The sequence below is a fragment of the Aquarana catesbeiana genome, linkage group LG03, assembly GCF_042186555.1.
Source record: "Aquarana catesbeiana isolate 2022-GZ linkage group LG03, ASM4218655v1, whole genome shotgun sequence".
NCBI lineage: Eukaryota > Metazoa > Chordata > Amphibia > Anura > Ranidae > Aquarana > Aquarana catesbeiana.
The window spans coordinates 726,662,211-726,689,355 of record NC_133326.1 but is presented as its reverse complement, the minus strand read 5'-3'; the positions used below and the strand labels follow the sequence as shown (position 1 = coordinate 726,689,355).

The following is a 27,145-nucleotide window of genomic DNA, read 5'->3' as shown; positions in this document are numbered from 1 at the left end:
TCTAACCCACATCTTCATCTCTCCCTCTCATCTGGCATCTTCCCCAACTCTCTAAAACATGCACTAGTCAGCCCTGTACTTAAAAAAAACCCTCACTGGACCCCACCAATTTTAACCTATGCCTCATCTCCTTGCTCCCCTTTTTATCGAACTCCTTGAAGGTCTGGTCTATGACTGACTGAGTGACCACCTTGCGGATAGTCTTCTTGATCCCCTTCATTCTGGATTTCATCCTCAACACTCCACAGAAACTGCTCTCCTAAAACTAACAAACGATCTACTAACGGCCAAAACCAATGGGCACTATTCTGTACTCCTACTCCTGGACCTTTCTGCTGCCTATGATATGGTTGACCACCCCCTCCTCCACTCCAAAAACTCCACACCTTTGGTCTCTGTGACTGTACTCTTCGCTGGTTCTCTTCCTACTTATCTAATCGCACCTTCAGCTTTACTTACAATTCTTCTTCCTCCTCTCCTATTCCTTTCTCTGTTGGGGTTCCAAGGTTCTGTTCTTGGAACCCTCCTATTTTCAATCTACACCTCCTCCATGGGTCAGGTATTGGAAGCCAGCCTCCCATGGCTTCCAATACCATCTCTACACTAATGACACCCGAATCTATTTCTCTAACCCTCAGCTCACTCCTTCAGTCTCCTCACGTATCACTAATTTACTAACAGACATATCAGTCTGGATGTCATACCACTTCCTCAAACTCGATCTATCCAAAATGGAACTTATAATTTGTCCTCCACCACGTGCCCCTTCCCCTCTGTTTTGCTTGCGTCTATCTAGCAAGGTTACTTTGTGGTATACTCAAGGAAGCTGTGACTTCTGCAGTGTGTAAATATGCTTTTACTATACAAAGATGCTGTACATACAAACCTATTACAATATTATTAATAACTGACAGATATCTATAACAAGCAAAATGCCTAGCAAATGAACAGCCTATGGTCTATAGCAGTACAAATACACTTAAAAGTTACTTAACTTCGGTTACTGTATGTTCTTGATCTCCATTGGTAATGATTCTCCTTGAGACCAGGCACCTTCTTGTATCATGAGTGGCTTCTGATCTTAAAACACGATGAGCTCCTTCCCAGTCTCTTCTGCCTTTTATTTGTACAAGTTTATTGACAAAAGTTAATGGTTACAAATTTGTTTCCATAACAACTGACTAACAGTCATTCTTTCAGTTTGAGAGCCCCTGTTATCTGCTTACTGTAGCTATAGAGACAATAGCCTATTCAAACTGTCAATTGATTACAACAATGGTATCTACTTACCCATTGTATGCAACAGCATTTGTTTAAACCTGACAGTAATCTGACAAACTACTATTATTGTAATATTGTCCCATGTAATGTTATGTCTGATTAAATTAAAAAATCATATTTTAACAAACGCAACACACCCTCATCTCTCTGTCAAAATTGATGGCACAACTGTCAGAACATCCCCACATGCCAAGGTCCTAGACTCTGAACTCTCCTTTAAGCCCCACGTCCAATCACTGTTCAAATCTTGCCGCCTCAACCTCTGCAACATCTCCAAAATACGCCCCTTTCTAACCAATGACACAACAAAGCTCTTAATTCCCTCCCTGGTCATCTCTTGCCTACTACTACGATTACTGCAACTCCCTTCTCATTGGCTTTCCTTTACATAGTCTATCACTTCTTCAATCCATCATGAATGCTGATGCCAGACTCCTTCACCTTTCCAATCGCTCTGTGTCTGCTACTCCTCTCTGTCAATCCCTGCACTGGCTTCCGCTCACCCAACTAATTTAGTTCAAAATACTAACATTAACCTACAAAGCCATCCACAATTTAGCCCCCAGCTACATCACTATCATAGTCTCAAAATACCAACCTATTCGTTCTCTTTGTTCCTTTCAAGACCTCCTGCTCTCCAGCTCCCTCGTCACCTCCTCCCATGCTCGCCTCCAGGACTTTTCCAGAGCCTCTCCAATCCTATGGAACTTCTTACCCCAATCTGTCCGATTATCTCCTACTATATTAGCTTTTAGACGATTCCTGAAAACCCTTCTCTTCAGAGAAGCCTGCCCTACCCACACCTAACAACTGTATTTTCATTTTCTCCATCATCTCATCCCCCACAGTTATTACCTTTTTGTTTCACTTGACCCACCCTTCTAGATTGTAAGCTCTAACGAGCAGGGCCCTCTGATCCCTCCTGTATTGATTTGTATTGTAAGTGTACTGTCTACCCTCAAGTTGTAAAGCGTTGTGTAAACTGTTGGCGCTATATAAATCCGGTATAGTAGTAATAATAATAATAATAATAGACAGCTGATGACTCATCGGCTGTTAAGGACGTCACGCCCAGCTTCCCGGCCCCACTCCCCAACAACTAGCGTACACTGTGCCCAGTTTGGGCAGAGCTTTGCCCAATCAGGGCGTAGATCACACTGTGCAGTGCTCAGTGCATTGCGGGGTGTTCATCGGGGTGAACACCCTGCAAATTTGGGTGTCCGGCGAAAGGCCGAATGGGCAGATGTTCGGCCTGAACTGATACTCAGTTCGAACCCTTAGCTCATCCCTAGAAGTCCATGCACATCGTTGTATTGAAAATGCACCAGCCTATTACAGTAACAAAGATGTCTGGTTTGACAAATGATGGAAAACCCGGACAAATCTGTATAATAACAAATTGTAATAGTAAAATGCATTTTGTTATGACATGCTACGACTATTTTTCTATCATTTATTTCAGTACTCTGTTAATCTTTGATATGTTCTTTTCTTTGTTACCTTGATTCCTTCCCTTACTGATAAACTGCTAAGTATACTATACAACATGTTTGACTTTAATTCCTTAAATCAATAATATTCTTGTCATTGACGTTTGTTAATATGGAAGCAATACACAAGAGATGTGCACTGAATGCTTTCCTTCTTCCTACTCCTACATTACAAGTCACACTTTGTTACCAGACTCTTTTGTATTTCTTTTGCTGGACTTGTAAAAATTTCTAATAAACATTGAATGTAAAAAATCCTCTTTATACTGGTGTTGTGTGAGGACCATTATAACCCATTGTCTTCTGGATTAAATGAGAGAAGCCCGGAGTGGGACGCAGGCTTAATGTAGGGCTTAGATGACATGGGAGCCGAGGAAACCGGCAAGGGTATGGGTTAATAGAATGGGAGGGGATAGAATAGAGGAAAGGGGGGTGGTTAGGTTTAGTGTTCCCGGAGGGGGTAGGAGGAGCTAAGGGCCTTTGCTCAGTCTCTTGCCACTGGATGAGGAAGCAGCTCCCACCCTCCCGCCCTTTCTTTAAGTTTTTTGTGTTTGGTGGGTTGTTCTTTTATATATGCAATATGTGTGTGTGGCGGTTGGGGATCCTTGGAGGCATTGGAAATGAAGAATAAAGTGATGGAAGTGGGGAACCATTATCGGTATGGTATCCTTGGTTGATGCCAGTTAACTAAGGTTTAACTGCCATTGGGAGATGGGTATCAGCGAGTAGGTTTGAGTAATGTCGTTTGAGTCAGAGCGGCCGCGACTGACGGCAGGGTGTGGACACGCTAATACGGTGAAATGTGGTCAGTGCCTCCAGGGATCCCTGACAATGGTTTAAAATGTTTCTGATGGTATATTGTGTTTTTACCTAAGGAAAAGTAATGGTTAAAAAAAGGTTAATAAAGTGGCCAAGTGTGGCCAATTTACTCCAAAATGGGTGGTCTGGTTATTTTAGAGGTTAAGTACGGTATTGGGTATTTAGAAGTTTAAGATAGGTTTGGTATAGGCCATACCATAGTCATGTCCTTGCAACTAATTGCCCTGCATGCAAACTTTCCTTTCACAGCCAACTCCCAGAGTCTTTTTAGTTTTATAACATTTGTAACCTGTGGTTCATCAGAACATTATTCTGCATATTTTCTTCAGCATTCATATGACAAATCATAATTTAAAATGAGAAAAACCTGACATATCAGTATACTGTACAGTATAGTCTGGGCTGAAGAAATGCACACAGATCGCACCCATAAAGTGTACTGTACACCTTTCCCTGACAAAGTGACCACTAAAGAGCCTCGATTGTGTTTTTTAACCTATTTTAATGATCCATAAATACTGACCTTCTTGAAGAATTCCCTTGGAAGCATCTTATTATTGAATGGAGGTCTCTGCTGACCGCATGCTGCTTCCATTTTGGGGCCTTCTCCTTTTTATCACCTGACCTCTCTGAAGACATCTTACTGGTGGATACTCTGTAGCTGATTAGTACCGGCCTTGGCTATGAATGCCAAATATTTGTGGAGGAGACACCTAAAAGTATGAGTCTGTATACATTTTGGCCCCAAACAGGGTAAAATGACTTTGTGACGCCCAAATATACCAATCAGATAAATGCCAGGATGAAGGTCCTGATTAACCCTCTATGGGTTGTAAATGACCGGTGTCCATCCAATTCTGGGGAGGAGTGACGTAACTAACGTCACCGCGCGCTACGTCCCGTTTGTTTTGAAGCACGGGCGTGTGTATTGCAGCCAACCGGCCGCATTATTTTTATTTCCATGTTGTTTATGCCTATTGGCACTGTGTATTTCTAAATTTTTAATAAATTACCTTAGCGGGTTTTATCTACGGCTGCTTTTTGTTTTTTTTTCCGAGCCACGTTTGATCCACCATGCATTGAGTTGTACACCAGCCTTCAGCAGAGTTTCTTTGGGTCCATGGATGTTCAGTCTGGATGATTCCCCACCATATACTGATGCGGTGATGGGACCAGGATTGGAACTCCATTGAGGAAAAGGTCCTGGCTGGGTGTTAGCCACAGGCATTATCTGTCTGTGCATCTGGTAAGCACACATCTTCTATGGTGGTGGGTTTACAAGAAACGTCACTAATTTTGGAAATGCTCACCTATCGCTATTTTCACCAATCGATTAAGAATGTTTCACTGGAAATTTGATCGATATAGGAACTTTTGTACATTTTCACTTAATACTATATTAGTTCACTGGTTCACTTTGGGACTTTTTTTTCTTATGCTTTTTGAACACTTGTTACCATATTTTACGTTTCAGGTTTAGAGCGCAACCATTTTTGCTTTTATCCATCCAATTCTGACCTTCTCTGATTGGACAACCAGACAGCCAATTATTATCCACATAAGGGAACAAAATACTCATTATTGATTCCATTCATCACACTACAAATTAGTTTATTATTGTTTATGCTCCTTCCAGGTGATGTCATCTTGGGTCATCGCCTGATGTCATGGCGACCTCTTCCTCTTCATCCTCATCCTCCTCCTCACAAGGTATGACTGCTAATCCTTTCCAATGTTTTCCTCCATCACACATCTCCAAAGATTGGAATAAAATGATATGACATCTTATGTCTCACAGTCTGGATATTTCCTGTGGACATCTGGTATCGGTATAAAATCTGAGTCGCGGCACCACTGTAGTCATATATGTAGCGTTACCCCTGAAGGGGTGCTTGAGTATGATTGGTTCTGTACTCTGCCTCTCAACCCCAAGAACAATCTCAGCCCCCCTGGCACATAGTGTGAGTGTAAGGACCAATGGAAAACACACACGTTATGATAAAACACAGAAATCATCTTTACTGTAAGGTTTCTGTGGAAAAGTAATTTTCAAATGAATTAACTGAAGAGCAATAACTGAGATCAGGAGCAATATAAAACAATATATTATATCAGACTGCTTTCGGGGGATTCCATAATAAGACAAGAAACAAACAAAGGCGCCTCTAAGTGCAGAAGATAAACAATTTTAATGCCCCAACTGGTTTAAAAATCACTTACAAAATAGAAGTTGTAATCAGGCACATCGTGGGTTAAGCTGCATTGGAAAGGATCATGGTCAGAGGAAGCCTTCAGAGAGATGGAGTCACTGACAGCAGCGGTGTGGGACACAGGGAGCCGCTGTGAAGCCAGCGTCGTCAGCGTGGAAAGTTGGCGGACCCGGAAGTGATGTCATCCGCTGAGCAACTCTGTAACCAGCCTGAGAGAGATGTGGATCACATAAACACGCGACAAGACTTACAACATAAATAGACTTGAAGTGTGCCTTGGTGGTCTGGTTGGTATGCAAAGAAAAGGGGGTATACCCAAGGTAAGTAATGGGTAGTTTATGAAGAAATATGTGCTGAGAAGTGCCTTAAAAAAGGGAAGGGCGGGAGGGTATCGTGCACTGAACTGACAAAGAGCATGGGCAAGTGGGCTGCTTAAATACCCTCCGGGCTCCTCCCATAAATTCAGGCCACCATACTGGCCTTCTTATTTATGGTTGTGGCCCTATGACCGAGAGAGATGTGGATCACATAAACATGCAACAAGATTTACAACATAAATAGACCTGAAGTGTGCCTTGGTGGTCTGGTCGGTATGTCAAGAAAAGGGGGCAAAAGACTCAGATAGGGGAATAACTCTTAATTGAGTCTTGTGTTTTTTGAGCCAGCTTGGTAAAGGCTTGTACCATTTCTTCCTGAGAATTTGGGATGTATGTGGCAAAACAAGCAGACTTCCATTGGCCTAGTTTCTTGATTACGTGGTCTGGTACTCCATGTTGAGAGGCAGCTGAAGCTGCTACAATCTGGAAGGAATGTCCAGAGGACTGACTGGGATTGAAGCCCAAGTTGCTTAGGAGGATCCTGACATGCTTGATAAACTGACTGCCACTCAGGGGGCTGGTTATAAAGGGTAGCAACGAGCTACCATCAGATTGGCTGGGTAGATGGGACAGTAGTTGTCGAGCACCGTCACTGAGCACCAGGTGTTGTTAGTCTGAAACATGTTGATGTCAACCCCAGGGCCGGTTTGTTGCGTTTTGCAGAATGTGAGATGAAAGGTGTAATGGTTCAGAAAGTGAGTCAGGTGGCGTCGGAGCAGTGTCTGACTGCCGGAGCCACTGACGGTAAATACACTAGGTCGTAGGAAACCGTAGAAGGCCTGGTAGATGGCCGCCTCGATGACTAGGCTGAGCAAAGCCCCAAACGAAGAATGAGTAAGGATTTCAGACGTGTCCCTGAAGAGGGCACTCGTGATAGGTAGGCGTTTGCCACTGACTACGGGTTGGTGCTTCTGTATGCCCTATAGGAGGGGCTTGACTGCAAGAATACTGACAGTTTACTGGGGTTCTGTAAGGACAGGAAATGCTGGACGCTGACTAGGTATAGCGTGATAGTATTGTGAGAAAGGGCCAGCTGCGTGGGGCAATACCATATGAAGGCTAGGATGTGTCTAACGTCACCTATCGCTGCTCCGGGGCAGGAGGAAAAAACTTGCGGTAAGTATTCCAAGCAGTGCGATAGGCCTTGAGTGTATTGCTGTCAGAGATAGTACTTACCGAGGCCGAGATGCCGAGAGCAGTTTCGCCTTTGCGACTAAGCGCAGTCCGCCCCCTGGAGTTGGGACAGGGGGTGAACGGCACAAAGAGGCACAAGCTCCCCAATGGACCGTAGGTGGCTTGCTGGTGAGGTCTTGATAGAGAGGAGCCGCTGTGTAGGTACTGGTAGGCAGGTGCAGACAGACAACAGGCAGGAGGTCCAGAGCTGGGCAGAGGATCAAACACCGGGATGGTGCTATGGCACTACAGGATCTGCAAGGTAAGGTGACAAGATCAAGAAAGTCCAGGTACAAGCAAGGGGTCAGGCTAGGAGACAGGAGACAGTCCAGGTAACAGGCCGAGGGTCAAACACAGGAGATTGGTGGGAATCCGATAAACAGGCAGAGGTCAGGTCCAGGAGAGAGGCAAGAGAAGTCCAAAGGCAAATCCGGGTCACAACAAGTAGTCAGACAGAGATACAGGATACAGGTTCAGGTACTACAGGAAGCTGAGACAAACCAGCAATTTGTTTGATCCTCTGAGCGCCTTTTATAGGCCGGGAATACGAGAAAAACGACCGGACCGGAACGAAGGCTTCTTCTGACAATTGCATGCCAAAGAGTTGTTAATGAGCCGGGTTGCATTGGCGAGATGTGACTTCAGTCTATCGTCAGCAACGACCAGGGTGGGACAGGAGTAGTTGTTGGGTCGGCTCCAGGCTCCTGTTGGAAAAACAAAGTAAGGTTGAAACGGGACAACTCATCAGCTGCGATTTTGCATTTGCCTGGAATATGTCTACAGAAGATATTAAACTGGTGACGGAGTGACAGCTGTGCAAGCCTGCGCAGGAAGGACATGATGGGGAGTGACTTGGATCTACCTTTATCGATGAGGTCGCCACTCTGGCCTGATAGTCCGTGGTAAAGAGCACCATCTGTCCTGTTCAAGTGTGGCCCCAGACCTGGGCAGCTGCCCCGATGGGATACAGCTCAAAGAGTGATGAAGACTGGGCGAAAGCAGAAATTTAAGAGAATTTCTAAATTTGTAAATTCCAAAGCCAAAGTTCGGCTAACTAGTGGCGGCCAAAAAAAGGCTGCAAAGCCCGTGGAGGCTGCGGCATCGGTGACCATCCCTGATGGCTCAGCTGGCACTGCCGGGATGAACATTAAAATACCGCTCCAGCTGGTGAGGAACTTGTCAAACATAGCTAAGTATGCTACTGCTGCTTGGTCTAGTTTGAGAACTTGGTCTGGATCTTGCACTGGTGTGAGGAAAAACGAAAAGCTGTGATATAAAGGACCGCCCTTGAGGAATAATCCTCATCGTGAAGTTCAGCATCCCTTGAAAGGATTCCGACAGCCTCATGGTGCACCCTTGTGACTGGGTGAAGTCATGGATAACTGTCCTGGTACGGGCTAGTTTGTCAGGGGGCAGGATATGGCACGCATGTCCAGAGTGACACCTAGGAAGGTGATAGAGTGTGCCGGGCCTTCCACTTTATGCTCAGCTATGGGCACGTTGAGATTGCTGAACACTATCCTCAACCTGTCTAGATCTGCCGGTGGTGTGCCTGGTTGTTCGGTGAGAAGGGAGTGATCGAGTTGGTGGATAACCGTCTAACGGTGGGCCTGGTGTGACTTTGCCTGAAATGAACTGTCTCACCCGTCATGCGACTGACCCTGGTGAAGATGCGAACTGTACGTTCTTCCCCTCCTATTTAATGTATTTATTTATTTTATCTGGGGAGATAAAGTCCAACCTGGTGCTGGATGGAAACCTGAACTAACCTCATGGAGAAAGACAGAGAAAAAAATTAGTGGCCCACGTGCCACTGGAGATGATTGGCCAACTGGGTGCCGCTGAGTGTTTGTGTGGCTGATTGTTTGTCACTGAGGTATGTTTGCAAGTTAGTTTGTATGTGGGTTTGCACGTAGGTGTGTGCCGCAAAGCGTTTTATACTACTGGAGACAATATTGCTTGGTTGCAAGGGTGGCAGTGAGTGTCAGGTTGCTGGGGCGATATTGCATGGTTACAGGGGTCTCGTTGAGTATGAAGGTTTGTTTTTTGAGACGACATTGCGTGGTTGCAAGGGTCTCCGTCTGGTTTGCTGAGACGATATTGCAAGGTTGCAAGGGTCTCGATGAGCATGAAGTTGTTTTGAGACGATATTGCATGATTGCAAGGGTCTCGATGAGTATGAGGTTTTTGGCTTTTTTTTTATTAAATTGCATGGTTGCAAGGGTTGCTGAGACAATATTGTGTTTTGCAAGGGTCTCAAATGAGTGTCAGGCTGCTGAGACGATTTTGTATGGCTGCAAGGGTCTGAACGGGTGTCAGGTTGCTGAGACGAGATTGCGTGGTCGCAAAGGTCTAGACGAGTGTGAGGTTGCTTAGATGATATTGCATTTTGCAAGGGTCTCAAATGAGACAATATTGCCTGACTTTTTTTTTTTATTGTTAAAATGAAAACGACTGTAAACAAAACGCTGCTTTTTGATTAGCGGCATTTACAAGCTGTTACAGGCATTTGGCATTTCAAATGCCTCTGAACATATTTTTTTTTTTTGCCTTCCAAAAAAGCTTCTAAACTCAACTGCCTAGAAATCACTATAAACGACCCTGTGTACAGTGATATCATATCCCTGTGATATCATATCATATCATATCCCCCTGATGAAGACACGTGACTCCCTGTGTCGAAGACGCACAGGGGAGGGGCCAGGACAGAGCGAGCAGCACTGAGCTGGGCTGGGAATCTCTAACACCCCACAGCACGCCGGATAGCACTACTCGGCTTATACCCTGCCTATACTGTTTGGTGCGCATTAAGCACCTATGCAATGTGAGTACCCCAGTGTGGGGATTGGATTATACTTGGTTATCAATAAAATGTTTGGCGATATTACACTATGTAGTCCCTTCTCTTTTATGATTTGATGCCTATGGAGTCTTAAAGAGCCTGGTGGGAGATCATCTGGTGTCCTAATACTGAGCCCAGGGGTGGCTCCAAAGCGTGTTTGGACACAGCTAAACCCTGTGTCACACGCTCTGAGGTGAGCGCAACTACTTTGGGGGTCACCAAGGCACATCTGGGCACTGTGGTTCAACGATTTGTTTTTCATGTGAAGCACCTTTTTGCACTGTAGTTCACCTTTGGAACTTTTTCCACTACACATTGCTGTGTGATACGGTTTTGGAAGATTTTCTTTCATGTTCAAAGGAGGGGACGGGGGGGTATTGGGGGGGGGGTGGGGTAAGGGAGGGGTTAATGAATATAATAGTATTTGGAGCCTGTACTACAGAAGGAAGAAAACAAGTGAGAGCGAGTGACGATGCCTAGTCTAAAAATTGTCTCTTATAATGTTAGGGGTCTGAATTCCTATGTAAAACGTGCTAATATCTTAGGGGAATTGAAGTTTTTGAAGGCCGAGGTTGCAATGCTTCAAGAGACACATCTAAGTATCAATAAGAACCAAAAAATCTTTTCCAAAGACTTCCCAGTTTGGTATTTCAGTGATTCACCAATCAAGGGAGCAAGAGGAGTGGCCATAGGGTTTGCAGGGAGACTAGATTTGAACTAGAGGAGGGATTAGCTGACCCGGAAGGTCGGTTACTCTTCCTGAAAGGCAAAATCAATGGCTCAAAGTGCTCCCTGGCGAACATCTTTGGGCCAAATAAAAATACACACAGAAAAGTGATGGGCATACTGGCAAAATTTGAAGAATTCAAGATGGGGAAGGCTATTGTTGCAGGGCACTTTAATTTGTGCTTGGATCCTGAAAAGGATTGTTCATCACGTGCCAGGGGAAGGGAGGGGGGTGTGGGCTGGTAAACTCAAAAAGAATCTGCACCAGCTTCAGCTGGTGGATGTATGGAGGATCCAGCAGGGTGACATAAGGGACTACACTTACTACTCCCCCATGCAGGCGACGTACTCGCGACTTGACTTTTTCCTGGTAGAACATAGGTTGCTGGATGCGGTCACAGGGGCATCTATTGGAAATATGACATTCTCTGCTCATGCACCGGTGAGTTTACATATAAAAATAGGTTAAATTGATATACAGGGCTCAGGGTGGAGACTGAATGAAGACCTGTTACTAGACAAAGACATATTTAGGAGACTCAAGGAAGAGCTGGAGTGGTTCTTCAAAATTAATATCCCCGGGGAGGTAAATGAGGCTACAATTTGGAGGCCCACAAAGCATACATTAGGGGTATATTCATGATGGTAGGGGCGGAAAAAAACAAGAGATTGAAAAATGAAAGGCTAGCCCTGATTAAAGAGATTCAAGTACTAGAGCAACAACATAAAGCATTAGGAGGGAGGGAGGTCTGGACAAATCTACATAAAAGAAGAGAAGAACTGAGGGCCTCTTTGGAACAGGAAACGCGTAAAACTTATAACTTAGTTAAGAAAGAAAGATACATTTATGGTAACAAACCGGGCAAGCTTCTTGCTAGGGCCCTGAAAAAAAAGAAAATGAGCAATTATATTGAAAAGGTCAGGGCCAAATCAGGGGAAACCAAATATAAAACGTGCGATATAGCGAAAGCATTTCAAGAGTTCTATGGGGAGTTTGTATGCAATAAACGCAGATAACTCTCAGGAGTCAAATAGACGTAAGCGTGAGGCTAGTAAAATTTTTCTAAAAGAGGCAAATTTAATAAAAATCACGGAAGAAGACAGAGTTATGTTGGATGCCCCTGTGACTGTACAGGAACTAAGGAAGGTCATACAGGATACCCCAAATGGGAAGAGTCCAGGACCTGATAGGCTGACCGCCCTATACTACAAAAAACTACAGGAACCATTGCTTCCTATATTGTGCTCATACATGAATGGGATTGGGGAAAGTTGGGAGATGAGGAAGGAAGCACTTGAAGCAAGTATTGCTATTATTGGGAAGGAGGGAAAGGATAGCACGTTATGCTCAAGTTACAGGCCCATTTCCCTCCTGAATGTCGACACGAAACTCTTCGCAAAGATTTTGGCTGATAGATTGAAAAAGATAATAAACGAGATTGTCCATTCCGACCAAGTAGGCTTCGTACCTGGAAGGGAAGGGAGAGATAACGACATTAAAACATTAATGGTGGCCCAGATAATGAAGGACAGAGGAGCCCCAGGACTACTCCTGTCGATGGATGCTGAAAAAGCATTTGACAGGGTAGACTGGGGTTTCATGTGGAACACTTTGGAAGAGTTCGGCATAGGCAACCAAATGATCAGTAGGATAAAAGCCCTGTATACCTTCCCTACTGCAAGAGTAAAGATAAATGGTACCTTTTCTGAATCTATCGAGTTGCATAATGGCACCAGACAGGGCTGTCCACTTTCCCCGATGCTTTTTGTTTTGACGTTGGAACCTCTACTGGCCAAGATAAGACTCAGCCCGGACATCAGCGGGGTGAAAATAGGTGAAGAAGAATATAAAATAGCCGCCTTTGCGGATGACGTCTTATTGTACGTCACCCGTCCGAGGATCACTCTCCTGAACCTGCTTGACATTGTCAGGAATTACGGTAGACTATCCAATTTCCGAGTTAATTCAACCAAGTCGGAAATATTGGAAGTGGTAGAAGACAAAGATGGGGATAAGGCTTATCAAAAGTGTCTACCATTTAAATGGGGGATAAAAGAGCTTAACTACTTAGGAGTCAAAATTTCACCAGTAAAAGAGACATTATTCCATGCCAACTATATGTCCCTTCTTAACATATAGGGCTGAGTTGAATAGACTTCCACGGAACCTCTCATGGGGAGGTAGAATAAACCTACTTAAAATGTCAGTTCTCCCTAAAATCACATATAAAATCACAGAGTTTCTTGCATAAATTACATACACTGTTTCTTAGGTTCATATGGAGGGCAAAAAAACCACGAATTAAGTATGCACAATTAGTGAAGGTTAAGAAGAGGGGGGGTTGGGGGGCACCCGGCATTAAAAAATATTACACAGCTATAATTCTATCACGCATTTTAGATTGGGCGAATAATAAATACATTTTTATTTTGGTGCAGGGTTCCCCTTAATAATAATACCTGAAATGAAGGGCCTGGTAATGGGCTGGGGGGAAACATTTTTTTGATGTGTCAGAAATCATACAGTCAGAATGAATGTTTATAGTTACTGATTGTCCTCTCTGCAGGGTCGGCTTTTGGTGTTTTGGGAAAGAGGAAACAAACTCCCGGAGATCTTATCATATATTCTCTGGAGGATCTGAAAGAATGTGACTTCAAAAGATTTAGGAATAAATTGTCTGATTTCTCCTATGGAGATAAACTTACCATCCCCCGAGGAAGACTAGAAAATGCAGACTGGATCACCACCAAGGATGTCCTGATAAACAAATATGGAGAAGAAGGGGCTCTGGATGTCACCATTGCTGTATTTAAACTGATCGATCTGATGGGACCAGCAAATGACCTACAGGAGAGGAGAGCACAGCATGGTGAGTTCCCTTTTATAATGACCATTTCCTACCAATTCCTGATCACTATGTGTATGAGGAAAAAACAAGGAATGTCATTCAGGAAAAGCCGGTCACCACACGGGTGCTTCTAACCAGATGAACCCCTTCCCACTGACATATGGGGCCTCATGGAAGTATACATACAGGATCCATTATATAATACATAGTTTGAAAAAGTCCATCTAGTCCAACCAATAGAAGGGAAAATACATAGTATAGATACAGGATATATTATATAATACATTGTATAAATATAGGATCCATCATGTAATACATTGTATACATGCAGGATCCATTATATAATACATTGTATACATACAGGATCCATTATATAATGCATTGTATATATACAGGATCCATTATATAATACATTGTATACATACAGGATCCATTATATAATACATTGGATACATACAGGATCCATTATATAATACATTGGGTACATACAGGATCCATTATATAATACATTGTATACATACAGGATCCATTATATAATACATTGTATACATACAGGATATATTATATAATACACTGTATAGATACAGGATATATTATATAATACATTGCATACATACAGGATCCATCATGTAATACATTGTATACATACAGGATCCATTATATAATGCATTGTATACATACAGGATCCATTATATTATATATTGTAAACATACAGGATCCATTATATAATACATTGTATACATACAGGATATATTATATAATACATTGTGTATATATACAGGATATATTATATAATACATTGCATAGATACAGGATATATTATATAATACATTGTATACATACAGGATCCATGATATAATACATTGTATACATACAGGACACATTACGTAATACATTGTATACATACAGGATATATTATATAATAAATTGTATACATACACGAGACGTTATTTGATACATTGTATACATACTGTACACTATACATTATATAATCTCTCCCTCTCTTCTGGCATCTTTCCCAACTCTCTAAAACATACACTAGTCACTCCCATACTTAAAAAGCCCTCACTAGACCCTACCAATCCTAACAGCATATGCTCCATCTCCTTTTTCTCCAAACTCTTTGAATGCCTGGTCTACTGATCTGACTGGGAACAAACTTCTTGATCCCCTTCAGTCCAGCTTTTGCCCTCAAAACCCCACAAAAACTGCTCTCCTAGAACTCACAAACCATTTACTAACAGCTAAATCCAATGGATGTTGTTCTCTTCTCCTATTTCCGGACTTTTCTGCTGCCTTTGACACGGTGGACCACCCTGTCCTCCTTAAAACACTCTTTTGGTCTTGGTCGACGGTACTTTTCGCTAGTTCTCATCCTACCTATCCCACCGCACCTTCAGTGTCACTTACAATTCTACTTCCTCCCCTCTTGTTTGCCCCCTCAGGGTCCACCAAGATTCTGTTCCTGAACCTCTCCTATTCTCAATCTACACCTCCTCTCATGGCTTTCAAAATCATTTCTATGCTGATAACACTCCAAATTTATCTCTTTACCCCTCAGCTCAGCCCATCAGTCTCCATCACTAATTTACTAACAGACATATCAGCCTGGATGTGACATCACTTCCTCAAACTCAATCTATCCAAAACTGAGCTTATAATATTAAATACTGTGAGTGCCCCAGCGCTGTGGTGTATTTAAATACATTTACATTGAATTACATTTAGACTGCTGCAAGAAAAAAGGTGTATACTCCTTTAAGAGTTTGTATGGGAAGTTCCTGCACTGTCTGTGCTCAGAATATAAGTATATAGAATCGTCATATAAATCGTCTATATAAAATAGTCCACAATGTCTACCGTATAATCAACAATGTCTACTATAACAAATGATAAAGCATTGCAATAAAAGTTCCAAAAGTGCTGTGATTCTCCAATATCGCGATAATTCCTTTACCACAAAAGTACCAGAAGGTTGCCCCCAACCTCCCCCCCCCCATGACCAGGCCATTTTTTGCGATACGGCACTGTTACTTTAACTGACAATTGCGCGGTCGCCCGACGCTGTACCCAAATAAAATTGACATCCTTTTTTTTCCCACAAATAGAGCTTTCTTTTGGTGGTATTTGATCACCTCTATGGTTTTTATTTTTTGCACTATAAACAAAAAAATAAGCGACAATTTTGAGAAAATAAAAAAAAATATATATTACTTTCTGCAATAAAATATACCCAATAAAATTTTTTAAAAAATCAAATTTCTTCATCAGTTTAGGCTAATATGAATCCTGTTACATATTTTTGATTAAAAAAAAATCACAATAAGTGTATATTTATTGGTTTGCACAAAAGTTATAGCGTCTACAAAATAGGGGATAGATTTATGGCATTTTTATTATTTATAGTTTTCTTTACAGTGATTTTTAGTGGGACTGCGACATTGCAGGGGACAGATCGGACACTTTTGACACTTTTTTGGGACCATTGACATTATTACAGTGATCAGCGCTGCACCGAAGCACCGATAACTGTATAAATGATACTGGCAGGGAACGGGTTAACATCAGGGACGATCAAGGGGTTAATTAAAGGTAATAAGTACTTGTGCGCACACCAAAGAATAATAAAGAGCCAACAATAAAAATATAAATAAAAAATACCTTAAAAAGCGTAGAATAAGAACAGAATAGCAGCCAACAAATAATAGTGTTCACACACCTAAAAACAATTAATTAAGAAGGGATAAATCTGCGGCGCTAATCTAAATAGATAAATTCCTGAGATGCAAAAAATGTATGGAAGAAGCCAACAAAGACTCGAAGACTGACCGAAGTTATAAGGTGCATAAATATCTAATGTTAGTATAAAGATAACTACTGCGTGCCAAAGCCAAATAAGTAAGCAACAATAATGTAAATCAAGATCGTCAAGGAGCAGGACAAAACGACCCCAAATAAGAATGTTCGCACACCTACAAAGGATAAGGGAGGTGAAACTATGGCGCTAAAATCAATGAGTAGTTTCACCTCCCTTATCCTTTGTAGGTGTGCGAACATTCTTATTTGGGGTCGTTTTGTCCTGCTCCTTGACGATCTTGATTTACATTATTGTTGCTTACTTATTTGGCTTTGGCACGCAGTAGTTATCTTTATACTAACATTAGATATTTATGCACCTTATAACTTCGGTCAGTCTTCGAGTCTTTGTTGGCTTCTTCCATACATTTCTTGCATCTCAGGAATTTATCTATTTAGATTAGCGCCGCAGATTTATCCCTTCTTAATCAAGGGGTTAATTGTGTTCCCTGCAGGTGTGTTCTAACTGTATGGGGGGACTGTCTGACTGGGAAAACACACAGATCCATCTTCCTGCATAGCAGAAAGACAATATCTCTGCGTAATCCCTTGTCAGAACAAAGATCTGCCTTGTTTACATCGGCAGATCCCTGTTCTGTCTCCGCGGGGAACGATCGTGGGCAGCCAGTGGACATCGCGTCCGGGGGACCCACTGATTGGCTCCCCTGCTGGTCAATCAGCACGCGCGTCCCACACAGGCTAGTGCACACACAGGCTAGTGCACAAAGCCAAGCCACCTTGCCACATTATAACTGCGGCGGGTGGTCGGCAAGTGGTTAAAGTGCCATCCGTGCAGAGATAAATCTTTAAAAAGTGCAATCCCTGCGATAGCAGATAAACAAAAGTGATGACAGTGCTGTGCTCCCCTTCCTCTTGTGCCCTCACTCACCAGCTATCCTTGTAAAAATCAGCTGTACTGGTGAAATATATCTTTCATAGATGTGTCTTTTCCTCTTCTACACATCCCCGATAGTTAAGCGTACTCATAGGATAAGAAACAGAGCATACATGTCGTGATATCGTTTAAAAAGGTTTTATTATAAAGTAATATCCACTCACATGTTAGTCTTTCATGACAAGCATATAAAACTCCTCTGATGATGCTTAGGTATGAGGCCTTCCAGTGATGTAATTTCCTGGATTTTCGGAACGCAAACCATGGATTGCAAGGCATTTTATATGCTTTGATATGTACCGATTTACTAACACAGGTCAAAGTTGCAAATTGTGTTCAGGCATTAACATTTGTTTTACCCTCAGTCACTAAGGAGTTAAGCCATCTTTACTGAGGGAGTTTACAGAATAAAATAAATGTGGGTATCAAAATTGTGGATGAAGGTAAAGGCTATGGAGTTCAGGAACAATTTAAAAGGGAAGCAGAGTAACACTTCTCCAGGATGCCAGCAGTCAGTCACCATAACACAATGACATCACTCAGCATGCCGGGCAGAGCAATACAATCGCAGCCACTTGCCGATTATACAGAACCTCCATATTTATAGCTGTATTCCCAGGAGACCCTTATGACTGCTGCTTGGGGTTCTGAGCTTTGTGCCCCATGCATCCACCTGAACCTCCATCAGAAAGAGGAGTCAAGACTCCAGATTCTAGGTGTGTGCCTGTAAACCCTGCATAGATAATTGGGGGCTTTTCTGGTCCCCCCACCATGGTCACATGTCACTGCAATGTACTGATATGTTACCGGGCAAACAAAGACACTCCCCATCACCTACATGGAGAAATAGGAGGAGGGAAGACTCCGATCTACAGAGGGTTGGTGGGATGATGGTGTCTGGGAGGATCTGCTACACTAATAACTCTCTTAGTTATTATTTTATACATTTCAGAGGTTTGTTAGGACTAATCACTTCCCTATTCTTATTTCCAGCCAAACTGAAGAAGATGACACATGACAACAGATACTCAGGTTAGTAGGACATCCACGTCTAATATGAAATCTCTTCTGGTTGAACATTATGTTCTGTTGTAGTCTGGATCAGTGGCAGAACTACCAGGGTCGCAAAGGTCGCACTTGAGACCAAGGCAGCAGGAAGGGGGCCCACTGCAGAACATAGGCTCAGTTCTCACCCCTGTGATCCCAAAGTTGTGAAACTTGCTTGCGATTTCCTTGCGATTTTGTGATTTAACATTGTGGTCTATGGCGCTCAGAGTCACAGCAGAGTATTGCAGGAACCTTTTTCTTTTTTGCTGCGACTTGTGTCGCATTAAATAGGACAGCACCCATTTAAATAATGTGTTTTGACTTGTCAGGCGACTTTGTATTAGAAGACACTTTATAAGTCGCACCAGTGTGAACCAGGGCTTATAAAGGGCCCCATGACAGGAACAAGCGGAAAGGGCCATGGGCTGCGGAAAGGGCCCCTGCCTCAGAGGGAAGAGCCCCAGCCTTGGAGGGAAGGGCCCTGGGACTGATAGAAAGGCCCCAGCAGTCGGGGGGGGGGGGCATTTCTTGGTATCTTACACCGGGGCCCTGAAGGTTCTAGTTACACCTCTGGTCTGGATGGTGTGTCCATAGTTTAGATGTTCCACAATCCTCCTGTATTTCATGGAATATCTTCTTTTAGCATTCTTCGGTTTTATGGTTAGAATACAATATTTCCAACTCTGTCTGATACAATTTCATGTGTGTATGAGTAATAAAATATTCTCCTTTCTTTCATAAAGACATCAGTACGGAACACAGAAAGTCTATGAAAGAGATGTTCCAGAGGATTCCAGAATATAATTCCTGTATGGGGGAGGCTGTTCATCTACAGAAACGATTCACCAAGTCATTGATGATAAACAGACCTCAAAATAAAGAGGAAAAAAAAGAAGAAATACAGAGTTCTGGCAGAAGACATCTGCAGATCATGGAGAAAAGACCCCCAACCACAATACAGGCCCTCTTTGACCCTGATGAAGAAGGTTTCATCCCTAAGATTGTGGTGTTAGAAGGACCTGCTGGGATTGGAAAAACAATGACCTCCAAGAAGATCATGTTGGACTGGGCCTCTGGGGATCTCTACCAAGACAAGTTTGATTTTGTGTTTTATCTGAGCTGTAGAGAAATTAACACCATCCCTGGAAACATAAGCCTTCTGGGACTTTTATCCAGAACCTGCAGACTGAGTTCAGATGACCTGGTGTCTATTCTGGAGGATCCTGGAAGTCAGAGAAAACTTCTTACCATAGTTGATGGGTTTGATGAACTGAGGTGGACTCAGAAGGATGAATCTGATGGTTGTTTTGACATTTCTATGGAAACCCACAAAGAAATAATTCTCCAAAAATTGCTCAGGAGACAGATTCTCCCACAATCTTCTCTGATTATCACCACAAGGTCACTGGCCACGAAGAAACTTAACACATTGATCAATGATTCTCGCAAAGTGGAAATCCAGGGATTTACAAGGGAAGATCGAGAGGAATATGTCCATAAATTCTTTGGAAATAAAGTAGATGCAGACAAGGTTCTCAGTATAATAAAAGACAATGAAGTTGTGTACACCATGTGTGCCATCCCTGTCACATGCTGGATTGTCTGCACTGTAATGAAACAAGAAATAAGAAAAGATTTGGGTTTAATTCAGTGTCATACAATGACTTCAATTTACCTTCTCTACCTAGAGGTTTTACTAACCCATCACAGCAAGAAGGAGCAGTCTGTACGCAGGAAACAAACCTGTCTGAAGAAGCTGTGTGCTCTGGCCAATCAGGGAGTTCTGAAGCAACAAATCTTATTTGAGAAGAAAGATCTAGAAAGACATGGACTTACTCTGGATGAGGTGGAGTCTGTATTTCTGAATGAGAACATCTTTCATTGGGACGTCCGCAACCAGATCTGCTACAGCTTCATCCACCTGAGTGTACAGGAGTTCCTTGCTGCTCTCTATTATGGGATGGATGATGGGTCTGGGTCTATGGAAGGTACTTTGCTCCCGGAGATCTGTCAAGGGAAATCACTCTATTACCTAAGTTCTAATTACTCACATTTAGCATTATCTGTACAATTCCTGTTTGGTCTCTTGAATGAAAATCAGGTGAAGACATTCTCAGAGATCACAGGAATCAACATCTCACTCCGATCCAGACCTGCAATGATAGAATGGGCCATGAAGGACATTGAAAACACTTTTTATTCTCAGACTATCTTCTGTCTGTATGAGACTCAGGATGAGGACTTCATTAGGAGAGTCATGTCTGGTTGTTCCAGGTTGTCTCTGTCTGGCTCATATACTGGTCATTTGTGGATGAGCAGGAATTATTCCAACCAGCTGAGCTATTGCTTGAAGACTTTGAAGAGAGAAAGTTTTCAGTCTTTACATTTTGAATATCTCACTGTGGGTCCAGAGTGCCAGAGAATTCTATCTCCATTCCTACACAGGAGTCAGAGGGTCAGGTAAGTGAGTGTGAGGATATCCTAATGCCGCATACACACGGTCGGAATTTCCAACCGAAAAAGTCCGATGGGAGCTTTTGGTCGGATATTCCGACAGTGTGTATGCCCCATCTGACTTTTTCTAACGGAATTTCCAATGGCCTTAGATATAGAACACGGTCTACATTTTTCCGTCAGAAATGCCAACGGAGGTTATCCCATTGGCAAGTCTGACCGTGTGTGCGCGGCATAACTGAATTTATAATAGTGAAAACAACTGACTCCGCACCAATATGAGTGAATAATATCAGTAATTAGAAAGGAGGAAAATATGAATATGCAATTAATGGTAACTGGTAAATTTAAACCATAAATAATAACACACAAAACCAACAGTGATAGTTTCAGTGACAGTGATATACTATCTCCATATGCAGTGAAAAAAATTATAAATTAAAGTGATATCTTCCAAAGTGAGCCAGTTTCTTCCTGTCGATAGATGAAAAGTTCCTTCACCAAAGAAGAAGTGGAAAATGCACCTTGTAGAAATGGATATCTGCTTAACAGATACCAATGACCCCTTTAATCAAAAAGAGAGTCATTAGCGCTTTTGCAGGATTGTGCCTGCTCACATGGATGGCTGGACAGCTGGTTAATGATTAGGCTAAGAACCCCTCCGGTCCCATTCGTTCAAACATGGGATATATGTGAAACCAAGAAAGTCTCCATAGTGTAAAACCGTTTAATAAAAAGCCAAGGATACATTAAAAACGCCAAATGGCTGCTTACATATGTGGGTGCCTACCCGGCACTGGGGCTGCTCGCTTGTCAGGGTAAGATTGGGATCACAGACTCGTTGCACCACATCGAAGAACGGCGTGAATTTCACCCGGCGTGAGAAGCAACCAGAGAGCCTGCTGTAGGTAGGAATCATGTGACCACGTACCTCCGACGTACGTTTCGTTATGAACGTCCTCAGGGAAGTGTCACTGCACGGAAAGGCCCAAGGACAGTTCGACTGACCTTGGTAAACCTCGGAAAGGCTCGTGAATGGAATCTTTCCGAGGTTTGCCGAGGTCTGCCAAAGTGTGCTCTGGCCTTTTTGGCCATTTCCGAGGCTCTCCGGCGCCCCCCCCCCCCGCCTCTGGCCGCATGCGGTATTGCATCCCCATGAAGTCAACGCGGAACTAATTATTTTTGTTTCCATTTACTTCAATGGGAAAACTCGCTTTGATATGCGAGTACTTTGGATTACGAGCATTCTCCTGGAACGGATTATGCTCGTAATCCGAGGTTCCACTGTATAGTGTATACATATAGGGTATACTATATGTTCCATTATATAATACATTGTATAAATACAGGATCCATTATATGATATATTATATGGTACATTGTATATATACAGGATCCAATATATAAAACATTGTATACATACAGGATCCATTATATAATACATTGTATACATACAGGATCCATTATATAATACATTGTATACATACGGGATATATTCTATAATACATTGTATACATACAGGATCCATTATATAATACATTGTATACATACGGGATATATTCTATAATACATTGTATACATACAGGATCTATTATATAATACATTGTATACATACGGGATATATTCTATAATACATTGTATACATACAGGATATATTATATAATACATTGTATACATACAGGATATATTATATAATACATTGTATACATACAGGATATATTATATAATTCATTGTATACATAGAGGATCCATTACATAATACATTGTATACATACAGGATTAGGAATGGTCCAATTATCCCCCGGTTCAGTTTGCACCAGAACACCTCGAACAGGCAAAAAGTTCTAGTGAAAATGCAAACCCTATTAAAGTCTATGTAGAGGTAAATTGGGTATCTGGTGCTCCTTAGTTTGTAATAATGTACATTTGATTAGTCAGTTTGTAGGTAAAAACAAAGTTGAACCACGGTAAGGGGGTGATTTAAAAAGAGGCGCGCCATCCTCAGAGTGTGTCCAGCAACTCTGCAAAAATGCAAAAGAAACGAGGGGGCGCCTCTAAGTGCAGTAATAAAACAGTATCATTTATTGCACAAGATTAAAAACACCTACAAAATATAAGTGGGAGTCATGCTCGTCATAAGTATGTAGTCCTGGCAGTTCTACTGCGTCCCACAAGCTCCTCGCATGATCCGGGTAGCTGGGAAAAGTTCTGGTGTGATGTTGTGCTGAATAGCTGTACATTCAAGAAAACCAGGAAGTAGTCAGCTCCATACTGTCCAGCTTGAACCGGAAGAGGAAATGATGTCACCAGCAGGGGGCGGGAGGAAGGGGTCAGGACTGTCTCTGTGGGATGAAAGGCTACGTGCTCGGAGCTCACAGCTCGTTCCTGGTTTTCCTGAATGTACAGCTATTCAGCACAACATCACACCAGAACCTTTCCCAGCTACCCGGATCGTGCGAGGAGCCTGTGGGACGCAGTAGAACTGCCAGGACTACATACTTATGACGAGCATGACTCCCACTTATATTTTGTAAGTGTTTTTAATCTTGTGCAATAAATTATACTGTTTTAACACTACACTTAGAGGCGCCCCCCCCTTGTTTCTATTACCCGCTTGCCGACCAGCCGCCGTCATTGGACAGCGGCAGGTTGGCACGTTCCCGTGAGCCATCGTAGATATACATCGGCTCCTTTAAGCAGGATAGCAGGCACGCGCCCGCTACACTAGGGGGGTGCCGATGCTCGTGGCCGAAGTTTGCGATGACCGCCGGCCACGAGCGATCGTGGGCACGAGAGGCAGAATAGGGACGTGTGTGTGTAAACACACACATCCCTGTTCTGTTCTGTGAAGAGAGGAGAGATCGTGAGTTCCTAATAGCTAGAAATCACGATCTGTCATTTCTTATAGTCAGTCCCCTCCCCCTACAGTTAGAACACACAGTCAGGGAACACAGTTAACCCCTTGATCGCCCCCCTAGTGTTAACTCCTTCCCTGCATACAGTAACCAGTTACTATTTTTAGCACCGATCGCTGTATAATTGTCAATCGTCCCAAAAATGAGTAAAAAGTATCCGATGTGTCCGCCATAATGTCACAGTCATAATAAAAATTGCAGATCGCTGCCATTACTAGTAAAAAAAAAAAAATAATAATAATAAAAATGCCATAAATCTATCCCCTATTTTGTAGACACTATAACTTTTGTGCTAACCAACCAATATACGCTTATTGTGATTTTTATTACCAAAAATATGTAGAAGAATACATATCGTCCTAAACTGAGAAAAAAAATAGCTTTTTTAAAAAAAAATGGGGATATTTATTATAGCAAAAAGTACAAAATATTGTTGTTTTTTTTCAAAATTGTCGCTCTTTCTTTGTTTATAGCGCAAAAAATAAAAACCACAAAGATGATCAAACACCACCAAAAGAAATCTCTATTTATGGGAAAAAAAGGAAGTAAATTTTGTTTAGGTACAGCAGTATACAACTGCGTAATTGTCAGTTAAAGCGATGCAGTGCCATATTGCAAAAAATGGCCTGGTCATTGAGTGGCCAAATCTTCCGGGGCTGAAGTAGTTAAAGTCTATGGGACACGAACATGAAAAATCAAAAGTCCTAATTTTAATAGCTTATATGCAAGTTATTGTCATAAAAAGTGTTTGGGGTCCTGCCCCAGGGGATCAATGTATCAATGTGAAAAAAAGTTTTTAAAACAATAGTTTTTTCGGGAGCAGTGATTTTAATAATGCTTAAAGTGAAACAATAAAAGTGTAATATCCCTTTAAATTTCGTACCTGGGGGGTGTCTATAGTATGCCTGTAAAGTGGAGCATTTTTCCCGTGTTTAGAACAGTCCCTGCACAAAATGACATTTCTAAAGGAAAAAAATTCATTTAAAAGTACTACCGTGTTTCCCCGATAGTAAGACACCCCCGATTGTAAGACGTATCGGGAGTTTCAGAGGGGTCAGCTAATATAAGCCGTACCCCGAAAGTAAGACATATGTCTTACTTTCGGGGAAACACGGGGGGATAGGAAGGTCGGGTGTGTGGGCTGGTTTCTGGTGAATGAATGACCCATGAGAGTGTGTGAGGAATGCGGGCGGTGTATGAATTCCGGGAATAGGGTTGTCCCGATACCGATACTAGTATCGGTATCGGCACCGATACCGAGCATTTGCCCAAGTACTTGTACTCGGGCAAATGCTCCCGATGCCTCCCCCGATACCTTGACTGTCAGCTGTGATCGGCGCGTGGGGGAGTTACAAGATTCTCCCCCAGCGGCTTTCACCAGCTTTAGTGACATACAGCTGTGATCGCTCACAGCTGACTGTCACTGCATCCTCCTCCATGCCCCCTCCTTTCCTCTGTCCCTCTCAGCTGTCCCCTCCGTTCTGCTCTTATCTGTCCCCTCCGTTCTGCTCTTATCTGTCCCCTCCGTTCTGCTCTTATCTGTCCCCTCCGTTCTGCTCTTATCTGTCCCCTCCGTTCTGCTCTTATCTGTCCCCCTCCGTTCTGCTCTTATCTGTCCCCTCCGTTCTGCTCTTATCTGTCCCCTCCGTTCTGCTCTTATCTGTCCCCTCCGTTCTGCTCTTATCTGTCCCCTCCGTTCTGCTCTTATCTGTCCCCCTCCGTTCTGCTCTTATCTGTCCCCTCCGTTCTGCTCTTATCTGTCCCCTCCGTTCTGCTCTTATCTGTCCCCTCCGTTCTGCTCTTATCTGTCCCCCTCCGTTCTGCTCTTATCTGTCCCCCTCCGTTCTGCTCTTATCTGTCCCCTCCGTTCTGCTCTTATCTGTCCCCCTCCGTTCTGCTCTTATCTGTCCCCTCCGTTCTGCTCTTATCTGTCCCCTCCGTTCTGCTCTTATCTGTCCCCCTCCGTTCTGCTCTTATCTGTCCCCTCCGTTCTGCTCTTATCTGTCCCCTCCGTTCTGCTCTTATCTGTCCCCTCCGTTCTGCTCTTATCTGTCCCCCTCCGTTCTGCTCTTATCTGTCCCCTCCGTTCTGCTCTTATCTGTCCCCTCCGTTCTGCTCTTATCTGTCCCCTCCGTTCTGCTCTTATCTGTCCCCTCCGTTCTGCTCTTATCTGTCCCCCTCCGTTCTGCTCTTATCTGTCCCCTCCGTTCTGCTCTTATCTGTCCCCTCCGTTCTGCTCTTATCTGTCCCCTCCGTTCTGCTCTTATCTGTCCCCCTCCGTTCTGCTCTTATCTGTCCCCTCCGTTCTGCTCTTATCTGTCCCCCTCCGTTCTGCTCTTATCTGTCCCCTCCGTTCTGCTCTTATCTGTCCCCTCCGTTCTGCTCTTATCTGTCCCCCTCCGTTCTGCTCTTATCTGTCCCCTCCGTTCTGCTCTTATCTGTCCCCCTCCGTTCTGCTCTTATCTGTCCCCTCCGTTCTGCTCTTATCTGTCCCCTCCGTTCTGCTCTTATCTGTCCCCCTCCGTTCTGCTCTTATCTGTCCCCTCCGTTCTGCTCTTATCTGTCCCCTCCGTTCTGCTCTTATCTGTCCCCCTCCGTTCTGCTCTTATCTGTCCCCTCCGTTCTGCTCTTATCTGTCCCCTCCGTTCTGCTCTTATCTGTCCCCTCCGTTCTGCTCTTATCTGTCCCCCTCCGTTCTGCTCTTATCTGTCCCCTCCGTTCTGCTCTTATCTGTCCCCTCCGTTCTGCTCTTATCTGTCCCCCTCCGTTCTGCTCTTATCTGTCCCCTCCGTTCTGCTCTTATCTGTCCCCTCCGTTCTGCTCTTATCTGTCCCCTCCGTTCTGCTCTTATCTGTCCCCTCCGTTCTGCTCTTATCTGTCCCCTCCGTTCTGCTCTTATCTGTCCCCTCCGTTCTGCTCTTATCTGTCCCCCTCCGTTCTGCTCTTATCTGTCCCCTCCGTTCTGCTCTTATCTGTCCCCTCCGTTCTGCTCTTATCTGTCCCCTCCGTTCTGCTCTTATCTGTCCCCTCCGTTCTGCTCTTATCTGTCCCCCTCCGTTCTGCTCTTATCTGTCCCCTCCGTTCTGCTCTTATCTGTCCCCTCCGTTCTGCTCTTATCTGTCCCCTCCGTTCTGCTCTTATCTGTCCCCTCCGTTCTCCCCCTCAGTTCTTCCGTCCTCCCCCTCCTCCTTCCTTTGTGTATGGATAGAGT

The 27,145-nt window shown here is 43.3% G+C and overlaps 1 protein-coding gene across 5 annotated transcripts in view; it reads left to right on the top strand.

Moving 5' to 3' along the window:
* The window catches only part of LOC141133750 (NACHT, LRR and PYD domains-containing protein 3-like), a 92,001-nt gene that overhangs the window by 6,848 nt on the left and 58,008 nt on the right, over positions 1-27,145 (top strand). For 3 of the 5 annotated variants that reach the window (XM_073623285.1, XM_073623284.1, XM_073623282.1), the window contains exons 2-5: positions 5,227-5,300; positions 13,486-13,788; positions 18,512-18,550; positions 19,309-21,025. In XM_073623285.1, coding sequence (XP_073479386.1) covers positions 5,258-5,300; positions 13,486-13,788; positions 18,512-18,550; positions 19,309-21,025 — 2,102 coding nt within the window. In that variant the 5' untranslated portion in view covers positions 5,227-5,257. Of the gene's footprint in view, positions 1-4,532; positions 4,837-5,226; positions 5,301-13,485; positions 13,789-18,511; positions 18,551-19,308; positions 21,026-27,145 lie in introns of those variants that run through there. The other 2 variants (XM_073623283.1, XM_073623286.1) reach the window with 2 other exon arrangements.